At 46.4% G+C, this 16,555-nt stretch overlaps 4 protein-coding genes across 4 annotated transcripts in view; 3 read left to right on the top strand and 1 right to left on the bottom strand.

Moving 5' to 3' along the window:
* Positions 1–529: 529 nt before the first annotated feature.
* Positions 530–1,144, top strand: TREMEDRAFT_60137 (uncharacterized protein; the record flags this gene model as incomplete). Its single annotated transcript, XM_007002662.1, has 1 exon — positions 530–1,144. The coding sequence occupies one exon, from the start codon at positions 530–532 to the stop codon at positions 1,142–1,144; it is 615 nt and encodes a 204-aa protein (XP_007002724.1).
* A 509-nt stretch (positions 1,145–1,653) lies between these two features.
* TREMEDRAFT_26990 (uncharacterized protein) lies at positions 1,654–4,761 on the top strand (the record flags this gene model as incomplete). Its single annotated transcript, XM_007002216.1, has 2 exons — positions 1,654–3,195; positions 3,304–4,761. 2 exons carry the CDS (start codon positions 1,654–1,656, stop codon positions 4,759–4,761), a joined length of 3,000 nt encoding a protein of 999 aa, XP_007002278.1.
* Positions 4,762–5,301: 540 nt separating this feature from the next.
* TREMEDRAFT_60135 (uncharacterized protein) lies at positions 5,302–6,354 on the bottom strand (the record flags this gene model as incomplete). Its single annotated transcript, XM_007002661.1, has 5 exons — positions 5,302–5,387; positions 5,430–5,565; positions 5,610–5,728; positions 5,770–6,277; positions 6,340–6,354. 5 exons carry the CDS (start codon positions 6,352–6,354, stop codon positions 5,302–5,304), a joined length of 864 nt encoding a protein of 287 aa, XP_007002723.1.
* Positions 6,355–8,052: 1,698 nt separating this feature from the next.
* TREMEDRAFT_37629 (uncharacterized protein) overlaps positions 8,053–16,555 on the top strand; it is a 15,638-nt gene continuing 7,135 nt past the window's right edge. Inside the window, exons 1-8 of the mRNA XM_007002415.1 lie at positions 8,053–8,806; positions 8,849–9,028; positions 9,098–10,649; positions 10,694–14,606; positions 14,730–16,017; positions 16,049–16,153; positions 16,207–16,286; positions 16,344–16,542. Of these exons, the coding sequence (XP_007002477.1) occupies positions 8,566–8,806; positions 8,849–9,028; positions 9,098–10,649; positions 10,694–14,606; positions 14,730–16,017; positions 16,049–16,153; positions 16,207–16,286; positions 16,344–16,542 (7,558 nt within the window). The 5' untranslated portion in view covers positions 8,053–8,565. The remainder of the gene's footprint in view (positions 8,807–8,848; positions 9,029–9,097; positions 10,650–10,693; positions 14,607–14,729; positions 16,018–16,048; positions 16,154–16,206; positions 16,287–16,343; positions 16,543–16,555) is intronic.

The raw sequence follows: 16,555 nt of genomic DNA, 5'->3' as shown, positions 1-16,555 counted from the left end.
CAAAATGCATTAGGGAAGACTGGCTACGATGAAGCTGACGACAGAACCAACAGATACTCACATCGAAAGGGCAAGTTTGATCGAAGTCGAAGAAAACAAGCCGTGTTTGGAGCCAAAACTTACCAACAACGAACGAACAGGAAGAACCAGGTGTGCGGATCCACCTACCTTCAGTGGAGAACGAGGAGAATTGGACAACTTCCTTGCAGCATGTCACATGAACTTCGAATTCAAAGGGGCGGAGTACGCCACCGATCGCAGAAAGATCCTGTTCATGTACGGGTATCTTCGAGGCACCCCTCAAATGCTTATAACCCCGGCCATAACCAATCCAAGTATATGGAATTCGACCGAATGGCTAGAGAGCTACGACAAATTCATCCAGCATTTACGAACTCAATTTGGAGACAGTAACATGGCAGGTACGGCTATGAGGAAATTGCAGGAGTTAAGACAGACGGATACGGCCGCCGAGTATTTTGCCAACTTTGAACTTTGGTCCACACACCTTGGAAAGGTACCAGATGCAATGAAAATCGCCTCAGCCATACAGGGCCTGAAGGAAGAGCTACTGAAGGTGGTAGTGGTAAATAACACCGACCCTCGAACCAAATCGGACTGGATCTATTTCAAACAGCATGTGATAGGGACTGAGGAGAACCAACGGATGGCTGAAACGATGATTGCAGCGAATCGATGGGCTGCTAGACGCAAACATGAGACGACCTGGCTTCCCCCTCGATCGAATTCGATGCGATTGGATACTAGTTTGCCCAACCCGGTAGAGCGCCACTCACAATCGACTGGTAGAGGACCCTTGCCCGGTGGAAAACCAGGGATGATGAATCATGGTCTACCAAATGACCCTCCGGTCACTTGGACAGAGGACGGAGGACGTCTCAGCGAGAACGAAATGACTTGGAGGAGGGAGAACCGACGTTGTCTCAAATGTAGAAGTCCAGAACATTACGCCAACAACTGTCCAAATGGAGGAAATACGAGAAACAACATTAGGGGATCCCCAAACCCGCATAGCTCACCGATTCCTAGTGGATCGAACTCGATCCCAACTGGATCCAAAGGGCCATTAGTTCGAGGAATGGCGGTGACCTTTGAAGAAGAGGGAAACGACTACCTGGCCTAAGTGATGCGACCACTTGCGGCCAGGATCTGCCCGGATCGCAGAAAATTCAAATACCAATAGATCTCAGTAATGACTCGGCCATAATATATATAAAAATACAAACAAAGAAAGATACCCTACAGATTGGAATGTTAATCGATACCGGGGCTACAGGAAGGTATGTGCAGCCGGCCTGTCCATTATACCATCTATTCCCAAAGAAACAATATCAGGTACCACGAAAAATTAGGTTCCTGGATGGAACTACCGCGACCTTAGTGACCGAATATGTAGAAGCAGAATTAGATCTAGGAAAAGGACTCAGGATTGCAACTCGACTGGATGTTATGGCATACGAAGGACCAGAAGTACTAGTAGGACTAGATTTCTTGAGACAGTTTAGGGCAAGGATCGATTGTGGAAAGGGACTGATCGAATTCGACGGAATTGAACGAGATACTGGTTGGAAATACCCAAGATTAGAAGAAGGATTAATAAGAGGAGCAACACTGGAGAAAGGGGAAGACGAAATGAGTGAGGAGGAACTACGACAAATCATACCGACACAATGGCACCAGTACCTCGAATTATTCAAGGTAGAAAGAGCAAGAAGACTACCACCAAGAAGAGAATGTGACCACGAAATCGAATTAGTATCAGGGGCTGAACTGAAACCAGGACCAATCTACCAACTGGACGAGCATGGGGATGCTTTCCTGAAGCAGTGGATCAATGATGGACTGACTAGTGGACATCTGCGAAGAAGTAAATCGCCCTATGGGTCCCCAGTATTCCTGGTCCCCAAGAAAGGAGTCATTCCCTATCGAGTAGTTACAGATTACCGGGCACTTAACAAGGTAACCATCAAGGATTCGTACCCAATGCCACTTATCTCGACCTTACTCGATCGACTTCAATTGGGAAAGGTGTTTACCAAACTCGACCTGAAAGGGGCCTATCAGTTAGTTCGAATAAAAGAAGGAGATGAACATAAAGCTGCTCTACGAACACGATACGGTAGTTTTGAAAGCACTGTTCTACGGGATGGATTATGCAACGCACCAGCCACCTTTCAAAACTTCCTGCAGGATATGTTCCACGACCTGTTAGATGAAGGAGTGGTAGTTTACATAGACGACATCACGGTATACTCAGACACGATCGAAAACCATCAGATAATTGTCCAAAAGGTATTGGACCGATTACTTGAAAACGACTTGGTTGTTAGCCCGAGGAAGTGTGAATGGAGTCGCGACGAAGTGAAGTTTCTGGGGTATGTAATCGGACACGAACGGATCGAAATGGATCAAGACAAGGTGAAAGCCATTCTAGAATGGGGAGAACCAATGACAGTCCGAGATACTCAGGTTTTTCTAGGATTTGCCAATTTCTATCGACGGTTCATCAAAGGATTCTCACATATTGTGGGTCCTCTTACCCGTCTGACCAGGAAGGATCAGGCTTGGAATTGGACAGAGGAATGTCAAAAAGCTTTTGAAAATTTGAAGAAAACTTTCACGACAGCACCGGTACTTCGACATTTCGATAGAACCCGACCAACCTGGATCGAAACCGATGGATCTGACTGTGCGATAGGTGCAATAGCGTCCCAAAGGTTCCCTCATCCATCGATAAAAGGGACCACGGAACTTCATCCGGTTGCGTATTGGTCTCGAGCAATGACACCCTGCGAATTAAACTACACAGTGGGAGAGAAGGAACTACTAGCCATTGTGGACTGCTTGGTAGCATGGAGACCTTACTTAGCGAACAGTAGTGATGTCATAAAGGTCATTACGGATCACAAGAACCTGGAGTACTTCCAAAGTAAGCGACAACTGAATCGAAGACAAATGAGGTGGCTGGAAATCTTAGGAGACTTCAACATAGAGATCACTTATCGACCAGGTAGCAAAAATGGGGGAGCAGATGCTTTAACAAGACGAGGGGATTATCACCCGGGAAAAGGAAGTAGTAAGGACCCAGATCTAAACAAAGGAAACTGGCTACAATTGCTACCCACATACGAGAAACATGGATCGAATTCGATAGACTCAGAAACCCGACACATAGTAAGAGGAGCAATCCGAGAAGACTCATTATTTGGACTCATCAAGAACGGACTCAAAGACTCAGAAGACATAGCAAACATACGACGACTAGGGCTGCAATTGACACAGACACATAGTACACAGGACACACAGACACATAGTACACAGGACACACAGACACATAGCACACAGGACACACAGAAGACACAGATTAGCAACGAGGCACCGGTGGTATCATGGACTCAAAGCGGATTGCTCTTGTACAAGAATAGAGTAGTCATACCAGAGGGACAAGCAAGGTTAGAAGTAATGAAAGCAAGACACGATTCGATACTAGTAGGTCATCCAGGAAGAGACAAAACTATCACCATGGTCAAAGAGGACTATTACTGGCCACATTTGGACGAATATATTGCCAAATACGTAAAAGGATGCGAGATCTGTAACCGACATAAGACTCATCGACATCAGCCGTATGGACATCTAGTCTCTTTACCAGTACCCACACTCCCCTGGACAGATATCTCTATGGATATGGTGGGACCCCTGCCAAAATCGACCGAGTTCGACGCGATACTAGTGATAGTCGATCGACTAACCAAGATGGCTAGATTCATTCCATGTACAACTGGACTAACAGCGAACAAAGTGGCCGACATCTACATCAAGGAGATCTTTTCAAAACATGGAGTACCTCGAACAATTGTATCAGATAGGGGAACTCAGTTTACAGCAGAAATTTGGAAGGAAATATGTCAGTTCTTGGGAATAAAGAACTTATATTCGACTGCGTATCACCCTCAAACAGATGGACAGACTGAGCGAGTAAATCAACAGATGGAAATCCTGCTTGGAATGTATGTAAACTACAACATGGACAATTGGGATCAACTTCTACCAATTGCTGAGTTCGCTTATAACTGTTCGCCACATAGTAGCCACGGTCTGTGTCCTTTTGAAGCTTGTTACGGCTATGTGCCACACTACGACATCCATTCGCACGATATTCGATCAAAGTCAAACAAGTTGGAGAAGAAATGGAGAGATATGGGAGAGTTGCATGCGACTGTTCAAGAACAGGTCAGGATGGCGAATGAAATTAGTGCAGAGTACTACAACAGGAGACACAAGAGCATACCAGAAGAATTCAGAAAGGGAGAACAGGTACTACTAAGTACAAAGTATCTTACGACGGAACGACCCAGTCGAAAACTAGAAGCAAAATACATTGGCCCATTCAAGGTCATAAGGAAAGTTGGAAAAAATGCTTTCGAATTAGATCTACCTCCAGCAATGAAGGTGCACAATGTCTTCAATGTCACGCTGTTGGAACCATATCCCAAGGATATGATACCAGGTCGACAGATACCACCCCCACCGCCTGTAGTAATTAACGGCCAGGATGAATTCCATGTGGAAGCAATCGTGGACAGCAGAATTCGACGAGGAAAGGAAGAATTCAAGGTAAAATGGTTAGGATACACAGGAAATGCGGCCTATGACTGGGAACCACGAGAAAATGTGGAAGAGTTGGCCGTTTTTGGTGAATTTTTGGAAAAAAGGAAGAGGGACCCCAGAAGAAAGTGAGAATTCGATCAAGATCAACAAAACTGGGTCAGAAATAAATGCATACACAGGAAATATAGCTACAAATAGAGAGATATAAACACACTAAAAGTTGGAGGTGGTAGAATTGGCTCGGGGACGACGGGCCGAAGCGGGAATACGAATGACATTGCGAGGGAGAGGAGTATGGGGAGAAGAGGAGGGACCAGCGATTGGCTGAGAGGAACTCAATCCTGTAGGATCACCAGTAGAAGTGAGATGATCCAGAGTTTCATCGGCGGAAGGAGGAGCATAGTTGGCGGAAATAAGATGAAGGGATTTGTAAAGATCCAGATGTTGAGAGGGGAGAGGAAGGAGAAGGGAGGTGAAGAGATGGATGTAACCCGAAAGTTGGGTCAGACAGCGGGTTGATCATGGGCAGGAAGGGATCGATAGCGGACCGAAGCCGCACAAAGCTCGTGCTCCATGACAAAAGTAACCTTGGGAAGTGACCGTTCTTGCTCCCACAACAATACCCTATACATCAACATCGACCAAGTTCGAAGGAAATAGACAGGCTCATTATTGAGTTCGCGACTCAGGGTTGTTGGTCTTCACCGAACATTTTGAAGTACCCTTAGCAGAGCATTCACCGCACACACCACCGACTGAATTGCATCAACATTGAACGAGTCGCAGCAAGAACTTACGAGGGCCAATACAACCAACACGAAAGTCTTCGCCACCATCGAGACGACGTTGACAATCGGTACAGAGCTCACCCTCTAGCCGAACAACAGCACCATTTTTGTTGCGGAGGCGCCAACCTTGGGCCAAACGATCGAGCTAATGATTAGAATCGATAAAACTTGAAGGAATTCGAGACTTACAGCGTTCTTAAACCACTTTACAGTGGGCTTGATGGCGTTGGTTTCGCGGAAACGGTCCAGAGCTTCGTTCTTCAACGCGAGACGAACAGAGGGGAAGGTCATGCTGGCCCAAAGGGTAGCTAACAAGTCAGAAGCGAACAGAACTCGGTGGAATTCTCACCGATTTCGGAGTCTTTTCGATCCTCGAGCAACTTAACCAGTTCCTGGTTGACGGTAACCTTGCGAGGGGCGTGAAAGATGTCACCAAGTTCTTCGGGAACCTCCACAAGTTCGTCGGAAGCCTCAGAAGGAGGACCAGTGGGTTGCTTACCGGGAGAATTTTCATTTTCGACGACGGTAGGGTGTTCGGAGTCGACGGATTTGGCGGGAGATAGGTTCTCACCAGTGGCAGATGGCCCAGCACCCCCTTCGAAGTCGAAATATTGCTCGATGACCTGGTCATCAAGATGAGACGATTGTTGATCGCGAGAAGGACCGGATTGATATCGATCCTTAATGGTGTCCAGAGCCCTTCGAGAAGCGTCAACCGTGGAAGTCTGGGTAGTACCAGGAATTTGGGAAGTAATTCTCATTCTTTTCGTTTGACGCATGAGAAGTTCGGGGTCGACGTCAGGTAGGATTGCCTGGGTGGAAGCTCGAGTTTGACGGGAGGAGGTGGAAGGAGACAACTAATCTCGTCAGCCAGTGAGAGATAGGAGGATATACATCGAATTCGAAGGGAATTGCTTACAGTACGCTTAGACATGCTCACAGACAGGTCAGAGTTGGAAGGATCTCTAAGATATGAGTAAGATATGGATGGATGATGATAGATAAGTAAAAAGAACGACGAACAAGAGGTAAAGAGAGAATGAAGAGGAAAGAGAGAAAGAAGACGGGGAGGTAACTTGGTCAGTAATTTCTCGATCACATTGGAGGTCCGTGCGGGTGACGCGTTTTCATGGCAACCGTCACACTAGCGCAGGTGTGACGTCAGGGCGCACCAAAGGTGTCTAAGAACAATCCATGTGCATCACCTGGTTACAGGGTTCAGGATCCTCGGCGAGGATCCTTGAGACAGGGGGGGAAACTTGTTACGGGGTAACAACGAATCGAGAGGACTCTATCGAGTTCGACGGATTAGGACAGAGGAAAGCGGGAGTTGGAGGCAGTGCTGCAGTAGGTAGGGACGGGTTTTCCCCTTTCGAGATTTTCCCCACTGGGTTTGCTCAAAGCGGTTTTTCACCTGTCCGAGTATGTACATGGACGCTTGCAGTAGGACTGAGAAGAGGAGACGGATACCTGTAGACAGTATATAGTACAATCAGCAAAGTACCAACTTTGCTGATTCTTCAATATCATTCTTTGGCTACATCGATTGCAGAGGAGACACGATCCATTAGCACCAGAGCCCCTAGATTTCCACGAGACCTCCATCGAGTTCGACCCAACCTGCGACCTAGTCGTCGTGTTTCCAGTACCGTTACAGAAGACTCTAATTTTGATGATAAGATAATTCGGACGAGCCAAGGGGGAAGGTGAGATGAAGCACACAGATGCAGAATGAGCAGTGAGATCAGTTGAGAGTGAGCAGTGGAGAGCAGATGAAAAACGCTGGCTAATGTAAGCTGGAAAAAGATATGAAGATGCTGAAGAGAAGTGAAGTGAAGTGAAGAGAAGAAGTGAATGGAAGGAATGAAAAACGGGGAAAATCACGTCAGCCCGTGTTGGTACTTAGTAGAAGTTCAACCAACCCCATCACCATCAGAAACACGTCAACATGATGGATCCTTAAGAGAGTTTTGTGCATTCAGAGGATGTATTACCATGAACATGAACATACATACATACTTACATACATGAAAGAAGCTATTCACTTGGGTAGATTGGTAGTCAGTAGTGAGTATGTGACTATTACCGAAAGCTCCCGAATTCGGCCGAAAGGGGACCAAAAAGGAAGTAGGATTTTGGGTTGGGGACATTGCCCATGCCCCTGTGGTCAATACTCCGAAAGCTGTTCCGAAAATGGTATGAATAGACTCAGAAGGCGTCAGGCATTCCAATGATATCAGAAAAGCCACGGAAAGATGATTTTTTAATAGTGAAGGGATTTGGGTCAGTAGTGACGGGATATGGGAGTTGAACGACGTATTTTGGGAGAAAGTGGCAAAATTTCGTCGGGATTAATTCGAGTTCCGTCGGGATTATCCAGTTTTGCCGTATTTTACCTCTTAGCGACGTGTAAGGGGAAGACACGGAGATGGAGTTGATCTCCGTCTCACCCCGCAAATTTCAGTCCAGTATTCATCCTGTCACTCGACTTTTTTCCCTATGACCCCTTCACAATGGCTGGGCTACAACAAGACGTCGACATGGACGTCGCTCAACAAGCTACCCATAGCAGTTTGTGAGCTTATATAATATGAGTTCACTCGGTCGGAGCTGACTTTTTAGACACACTTCTCCCCTTCACCTTGACCTCCATCGACAGACCACTCTGTTGCTGGCCGATCTCAACTGTTCTTCTGCCTCTTCCTCTTCCTCCTCCTCCTTGTCACTAACCCCTAAAGTTCTATTTGAGTATTCACAAGGACATCAGATAGCTCCATCTGAGCTACTCGACTCTCTCAGTCTTCTGCTAGCTCTGGAAGGTGTCTCTTCCTCCATCCTATATCGATTAGAACCTATCATCTCGGACCTCTTTGCACGATGGCTCGATGTTCCAAATAACAGCGACGAAGAATGGGAGATACGATTATCTATCCTTGCCGATATCTCACAAATCAAACCCGAACTCGTACATATCATTCGACGATTCCTCCCTCCATCCTCATCCCCATTGTCGAAATTCTTTCCACCTTATCACACAACCCGAACTCCTAGACTATGTCGTGTCCTGCTCACATACTGGAGACTTTTGGCGATTGACCCGAGTCTCGGAACATGGTGGGATTCTGCTCCACTGCATGAGCTGAGGATGAAACATCCTGACAAAGGTATCCGGCTGCTGGCTATACACTGTCTATCTAGACAAGAAGGGTGGTCAGAGGAGAAACGAAAACGTATGGAGAGAAGATGGGTAGGGGAGGTGGACCAGGATGTAGAGATCATTTATGATGCTGAAATTGCTCCTTGTGAGAAAGGTGTATTTGAGGTCAAATGGAGAATAGTAGATGGATGGTTGTTACCATTATTGGAGAGTCAACGTTTGGAAGATTGTGAGTTCTATCCTTGACTTGAGTCTGTATATTTATGTTCAGATCGTCGACGACGGTCAAATGTAGCCTTTGACTATCTTCCATTACCTGTTCTCGAACCCCGGTATCTCTCTCCTCACACCGTCGTCGTTGCCAGCACATTCTTCCTTCGCAATACCTCCACTCTCAATGCTTCCCTACCTCCCCCAGTCCCCCATGTTACAACTCCGTCCTCTGAAGCTTGTCTACGTAAGCTCTGCCCTCTGTTACAAAAAGGTCATCCCATCTTACTCTCCTCATCCCCATCATCAGGCAAAACCCATCTCGTACAATATCTCTCCTCCCAGCTCCATCCAACCATCTATCCGACTAATCGTATTCTCACTATTCCGTTGGCGGACACCTCCATCGACGTCAAATCTCTGATCGGTACTTACATCTCATCACGCACTCGGCCAGGAACATTTGAGTGGATGCAGGGTGCTCTGACCAAGGCTCTCCAAGCGGGTTCATGGGTCGTCTTCGACGATATCGACAAAGCAAGTACCGAGATGCTCGTCACCATCTCCACACTAGCAAGAACCCTTCAGCACCGTGGACCGGGACAAAGAGCTTATCTGGATATCCCAGGGAGAGGGAAGATCCAAGCAGGACATGGGTTTGCTATGTTTGCCACTCGGACTCTGCGACAGGGAGCGTATACCCCTCCGACATTTCTAGGCAAACATAATTATCTGGAAGTCATCCTCGAGTCGCCTGACGAGGATGAGATTCTAGAGATCCTCAATACCAGCTTTCCGAGGATACCCACAAGTCTGGCGACAACGCTTGTGAAAGCTTGGAACGGTCTTCGCCATTTGGCAGGCGGATCAAAGACCAAGTCGCGAGAAATAGGTCTGAGAGATTTGGAGAAATGGTGTGCCCGAGTTTCCCGGAGTCTACCTTCTTCTGGTCTTGTATTGGAGAATCCGCTTGGCAATCCTGCTCTGCAACAGGCGATTACAATGGAAGCGATCGATACGTTCGTCGCCGCTCTTGACACGAAACCTCTGTCTCTCGATAGACGCCAGGAAATGACGTCTGTCATCGCTACCGTCCTGGGGCTGGATGTCGAGACTGCGGCTACTTTGATCTCGTCTCGATATCCGACACTTGAAGTTGCGTCATCATCTCGGTCACTATTCCTCGGTCGAGCATCACTTCCCATCACACATACCACCTCGAGTCGTCGACAAATCCAGTCCTCGCGACCTTTTGCACTGACCAGGCCTTCTCTCGTCCTCCTCGAACGCATAGCTTGTGCCGTCAACATGGCGGAGCCCATCCTACTTGTCGGTGAAACGGGTACGGGGAAGACCACTGCTGTGCAATACATTGCTACAACTTGCAATCGTCTCCTGACAGTCTTGAACTTGTCCATGCAGACTGAAAGCTCGGATCTTCTTGGAGGTTTCAAGCCTGTCGATGCGACTGCTGCGGCACGGAGTATACATGTTCAATGGCAAACACTCTTCTGTGACACTTTCAGCGCTGGAAAATCGGAGAACGCCAAATACCTCGAGTTAGTCTCTAAAGCCCTGAGCGGGAGGAAATGGGAACGGTGTGTTGGTCTCTGGAAAAACTCGACGGAGCGAGCGATAGCTAAGCTTTGTAAAAGGAACGATGTTTCATTATTAGAAAGTGGGGGAATGACGAAGAAGCGCAAGATGAATGGTGTCGTGGCAGCTGAGGAACTTCTCAAACGTTGGGAGAGCTGTAAGATGGTGACCGAAGAGTTTGAGCTACAGCATGTCAAGATGCAAAGCAAATTAGTGTTTACTTTCCTCGAAGGACCACTTGTCAAGGCATTGCAGAATGGGGAATGGTGAGTCTGTGTTATTTCATGATCCGTATCTGGCTAATTATCAGGCTCTTATTGGATGAGATTAACCTCGCCTCTCAGGAAACTCTCGAAGCTATCGCTACCATATTAGAAGGAACATACTCTTCGCTCGTGTTGACCGAGAGAGGCGACGTCGAACCTGTTCCACGCCATCCCGACTTTCGTCTGTTCGCATGTATGAACCCAGCCACAGATGTCGGCAAAAAAGACCTTCCTCCGAATCTCCGTTCTCGCTTTACAGAATTCTATGTTCCACCCCCGGATGATGACCGAGACGCTTTGACTGCCATCGTCTCGCAATACATTTCCGACGTTGCTGCAGGCGACCAAAGTGTCATTTTGGACATTGTCGAATTGTACACCGAGTTGAAACGTCTTTCCGATACTCGAGAAATTGTCGATGGTTCCAACGTACCCCCTCATTTCAGTATGAGGACCCTCACCCGAGCTCTTTCTTTTGCCGTTGAGACCGCCCCAGTGTTTGGATTACGTCGAGGATTATGGGAGGGATCTCTGATGTCATTCACCATGTCTTTGGATTACGACAGTTCTCAACGCGCTTGTAAAGTGTGCGAACAATATATTCTCATTCCTATGAAAAACGCTCGAGCTGTCTTATCCCAAATCCCTTCCCTTCCTCATTCTGCAGATTCCGACGACTTCGTTCGATTCGGCCCATATTGGCTCAAACGCGGTCCTGAAGTTCCTAGCGATGAATCAAGATATATCATCACCCCATCGGTCCAGTCGAAACTTGCCGATTTAGCCAGGGTCATCATGACACACAAATACCCTGTTTTGATACAAGGTCCGACATCGAGTGGTAAAACCTCTGCTGTAGAATATTTAGCTCGTCAGACTGGTCACATATTCGTGCGTATCAACAATCACGAACATACAGATATCCAAGAATACCTAGGAACGTATGTCACAGATCCCAGGACAGGATCTTTGTCATTCCAAGAAGGACTTCTGGTCACTGCTGTACGACAAGGACATTGGTTGGTTTTGGATGAACTTAACTTGGCACCTACCGATGTCCTCGAAGCTCTAAATCGATTGTTAGATGATAATCGTGAACTTGTAATACCAGAAACTCAAGAGGTCGTCAAACCCCATCCAAATTTCATCTTATTCGCTACACAGAATCCGCCTGGTCTTTATGCAGGTCGTAAGGTTCTTTCGAGAGCATTCAGAAATCGATTTTTGGAAGTTCATTTCGATGATGTGCCCAAAGAAGAACTTGAAATTATCCTTTGTCAAAGATGTCAAATAGCCCCTTCTTACGCTAAGAAGATTGTTCAAGTCTTCGAAGAATTGCGACATCGTCGACAAGCCAGTAGAGTCTTCGAATCGAAATCTTCTTTCGCAACTCTTCGAGATTTGTTCCGTTGGGCAGAAAGGGGTGCGGTGGGATATCAACAATTGGCCGAAGATGGATATATGCTTTTGGCTGAAAGAGCAAGGCAAGATGAGGATAAAGCAGTAATCAAGCAAGTCATTGAAGATATCATGAAAGTCACCATTGATGAACATCGCTTATATCGTTTATTCGATCAACCAACAGAGAGCATACTCTCTCGTCTTCCCTTCACTTCAGTACCAAATTCATCCTTGGTGTGGACCAAAGCCATGCAACGCCTTTTCGGATTGATAGCTTTCGCTCTAGCTCACAACGAGCCGGTTTTGCTTGTTGGGGAAACGGGAAGTGGGAAAACTTCTGTATGTGATATCATCGCTCAAGCGTTTGGTCAACAGATGATAGGGGTGAATTGTCATCAAAATATGGAGACTGCCGATTTGCTAGGGAGTCAACGTCCAGTTCGAAATAGGATTGAGCGTAAAGCTAAACTCGTTCATACCCTTTCTCAGTGGATACCGTTACCACTTGACGCTGGCGAAGATGAGATTCTCTCGGCATGCGATCAACTTTCAAAGCGACCAGATGTCCCTCAAGATATCCTTACATCATGTCAAGTAGAGCTCAAACAGTTGTTGGCGTTATTCGAATGGTCTGACGGTCCTTTAGTCCATGCTATGCGCTCGGGAGATCTTTTACTACTGGATGAAGTCTCTCTCGCTGATGACTCCGTACTTGAAAGACTCAACTCGGTTTTAGAACCTGGAAGAACACTCGTATTGGCTGAAAGAGGAGGGACCGATATCGATGCTGCAACTCTTGTTGCACACCCAGGGTTCCACGTGGTGGCAACAATGAATCCCGGTGGAGATTTCGGAAAGAAAGAATTATCACCAGCTTTGCGAAATAGGTTTACCGAGATATGGGTTCCGGCATTGAACGATAGTCAAGATTTACTTCAGATCATCAATGCTTCTTGGAAATACAACGAGTTGCGTATATGGAGCGAACCGGTGTTGGACTTCTTCGAATGGTTCAAGGTACGTCTTGGAGATGGGGGCTTGGGATTGAGAGATATATTGGCTTGGGTTGGGTTCATGAATGAGGTTCATGGGAAGGGCTTGATGGATCCCCCAACAGCGTATATGCACGGTGGTCAGATGGTTTTCGTAGATGGATTGGAGAGTCTCCCTCAAGTCTCTGGATTTACTTCTTTGGCAATTTCGACGCTTCGTCAAGAATGTCTGAATCAACTCTGTATATACCTTCCACGTCACGATGAGGAGGTATCACCGAAAGAAGCACCGACACTTGAGACGACCGATCTGGAAGTCAAACTAGGTGGATTTGGAATTCCCCGCGGATTGATCCCAACCGAAACATCTCACTTCAAGTTTGAAGCCCCCACTACGGCTCTCAATGCCATGCGAGTTCTTCGAGGATGTCAACTACCAAAAGCTATCTTACTCGAAGGCTCACCAGGGGTCGGGAAAACGTCCCTCGTCTCTGCTCTAGCCTCTATTTCAAGTCATAAACTCCATCGTATCAATCTTTCTGATCAAACGGACTTGATCGACCTCTTTGGTTCCGACTTACCGGTCGAAGGTGGTTCCGCCGGTGAATTCCAATGGCGTGATGCGGCATTTCTCGATGCTTTACAGAAAGGTGATTGGGTCTTATTGGACGAAATGAATCTAGCTTCACAAACCGTTCTTGAAGGTCTTAACGCTGTACTCGATCATAGAGGTACAGTCTATATACCTGAACTTGGAAGATCGTTCGTACGTCATAAGGATTTCAGAGTCTTCGCCGCTCAAAATCCACTTCAGCAAGGAGGAGGAAGAAAAGGATTACCAAAATCTTTTTTGAATAGATTCACGAAAGTTTATCTGCAAGAACATACCTCAGAAGACTTGTTACTTATTTGTCAAGATCTTCATCCTTCCCTATCTACAGAAATGGTTCAACGTATGATAACCTTCAATGAGATTATTCGAGAGAAAACAATGGTTTCTAAGACTATTGGAAGGTTTGGCAGTCCTTGGGAATTCAACCTTCGTGATTTATTCAGATGGTTTAATCTTCTTTCCCAATCAAACGGGTTGGAAGTATCCAATCATCCGATGGAATTTCTCCCATTGGTCTATCTCCAACGATTCCGTTCTGAATCCGACAGAAAAGCCGTCAGTGAGATATTTGAAGATACCTTCAATTTGAAACTCGATTTCATCCGACCTACCCCCATGATAACATCTACGTATTTCCAATTAGGTCATTCGATCATACGTCGTTCCACCTGCACTAAAATGGAAGGGTCAATCAAGTATGGTCACTTGGAGATGGCTGAATCGGTATTGAAATGCGTGGAGATGGGTTGGTTGGTGATTCTTTCTGGTGAAGCTGCAAGTGGGAAACGAAGCTTGTTACGGTATCTCGCCAGTGGTGCAGGAAGGGAATTGGGGGAGTTCGCCATGCATCCTGGGGTGGATACTAGTGAATTATTGGGAAGTTTCGAACAACAAGATTCTGAAAGAGCTCTATATATAGCCCGACGTGAATTGGATGCAGTGCGACGTCAAGTTATCGAGCTCGACCCTCAGCTCGATTCTCGACTTTTGGAAATCGATAATAGTCTCAAGACTATCTTCGACACTATTAACCCTGCTCCTTTCCCAGATTCAGCCTCGACTTTTTCCAGAAAGGTAGACTCTTTTGGGTTCGACCAAGTTTTGGATGATATAAGGTCGAAAGTCAAAACAATCGCCTCTCATGTTGACCTCACCTCTTTATATTCCGCATTCGATGTACTTAAGACAGCGGCCAGTCAGAAAACCGGCTTCGCTTGGATAGATGGACCCCTCCTCACAGCCATCCGATCAGGAGGTTGGTTCCTTATTTCTTCCGCCAACTTATGTTCGCCATCGGTATTGGACAGACTGAACAGCTTATGCGAGACAAATGGTGTTTTGGTCTTGTCGGAGAAAGGCTCATCGACTGGAACTCCGGAGACTGTCAAACCACACCCGGATTTCAGGTTGTTCATGACGTATGACCCTACCCATGGGGAGTTATCAAGAGCAATGAGGAATAGAGGTGTGGAATTGTTCGTCGAGAGAGTGGACGAAGACATGGTTCGGACAACAGGAGCCTGTTCTGAGGGAGATTCGTTCGACTTGGCGTTGGAGGATGATACAATACTGAGACGATTGAAGATATATGACGATACGGGAGAAACGACATCCGCTAAAATCGCGAATGTTGTGGTATCGCAAACGTGGTCAGCGAAATCGTTCATACCTCGTTTTGGGAAGATTCATACACAACCCGCAAAGGAATTGTACGACATCGCCTCGACATTCCTCGCTCTAAGCGCTCAGCCAGACCTGCAACTACATGATGACGATCCTTCTCAAGGGTTGATTGAGATTATGCCAATTGACCCGTCTCTTAACCCGAACTTGCTAAAAGTCAAACTCGGCACTTTCAACGAGCTGCTTCTGTATCTTCGTAATGAGAGTCGTCATCGACAACTCCTTACTTGGATCCAAGATCCTATCAATTCTCAAAGCATCATCTCTATTTCCGCACATAATCAACAAAGATCTCGAAACAAACCCAATGCCGCGAATGCTTTATGGTCATTGATTAATTCTTTCCGGTCCAACTTGGCAGAAATCCTCACTGCACCACCTTCAACTATAATGTCGGAACTGGAACGACTTCACGTGTTCGTTTATTTATTGGAGAAATATGGTCAGATCAATACTTTTGATTATTCTGCCACGCAGATTTTGGCGCGTTGGATGAGAGAAATTATTTCACAAGTTCCAGTCTTGTCCACGCAATCCGATAATCTGGATGAATTAGCAAAGGCTGTTGAAATTACCACTGGTTTAGGACAAAATGTCATTTGGTCGCTCTATCGTGACAGTGAAAATAGAGATATCGAGCCGGAATTGATGAAGATCATCGAGAGAGTCGAGGATCCCAGTACGTACATCTTGATTTTATAAGGTACGAGCTGATAAATCAGGTATACGAAGAAATATCGTGGACTTACTTGTTACTGATAGAGAAGGAACACATGAAGAGCTTACTCATTTATTGGAATCTCTACCTCAAGTGAGTTAACACAATCTAACAGGGATCCTGCTGACGGTCAGCCTACTCTTGGCAGAGTAGAAGAGAGTGAGACGAAATGGAACAATCGCGCGGTTCTACATATCATAGAACTTGCCAATCTTCAATTCCCACAACAAGTGAGCTGGGTTTTCGAGTGGACTCACACATTAGCTAACTGAAAGATTGACAATGAGATGGAAATACTTTTGACAATGGACAAGGACGTACCGATGGATGTCCTACTCGATCTTAGACGATTAAACATATCAGGATATAGAGTGGAACCGGCGGTCGCGATAAGGGCTGTAACTTCTTGGCTTGGGAGAGTATGGAAGGATGGTGGAGGTCAGGGAGGACCGACGGATCTCTTTATGCCATCTTTCCTGGGGTTCTGTCTTGCCCCTCT

This window comes from Tremella mesenterica, assembly GCF_000271645.1.
Source record: "Tremella mesenterica DSM 1558 unplaced genomic scaffold TREMEscaffold_2, whole genome shotgun sequence".
Lineage (NCBI taxonomy): Eukaryota > Fungi > Basidiomycota > Tremellomycetes > Tremellales > Tremellaceae > Tremella > Tremella mesenterica.
The sequence above is the reverse complement of the archived record's forward strand: the minus strand, read 5'-3'. Positions and strand labels throughout refer to the sequence as shown.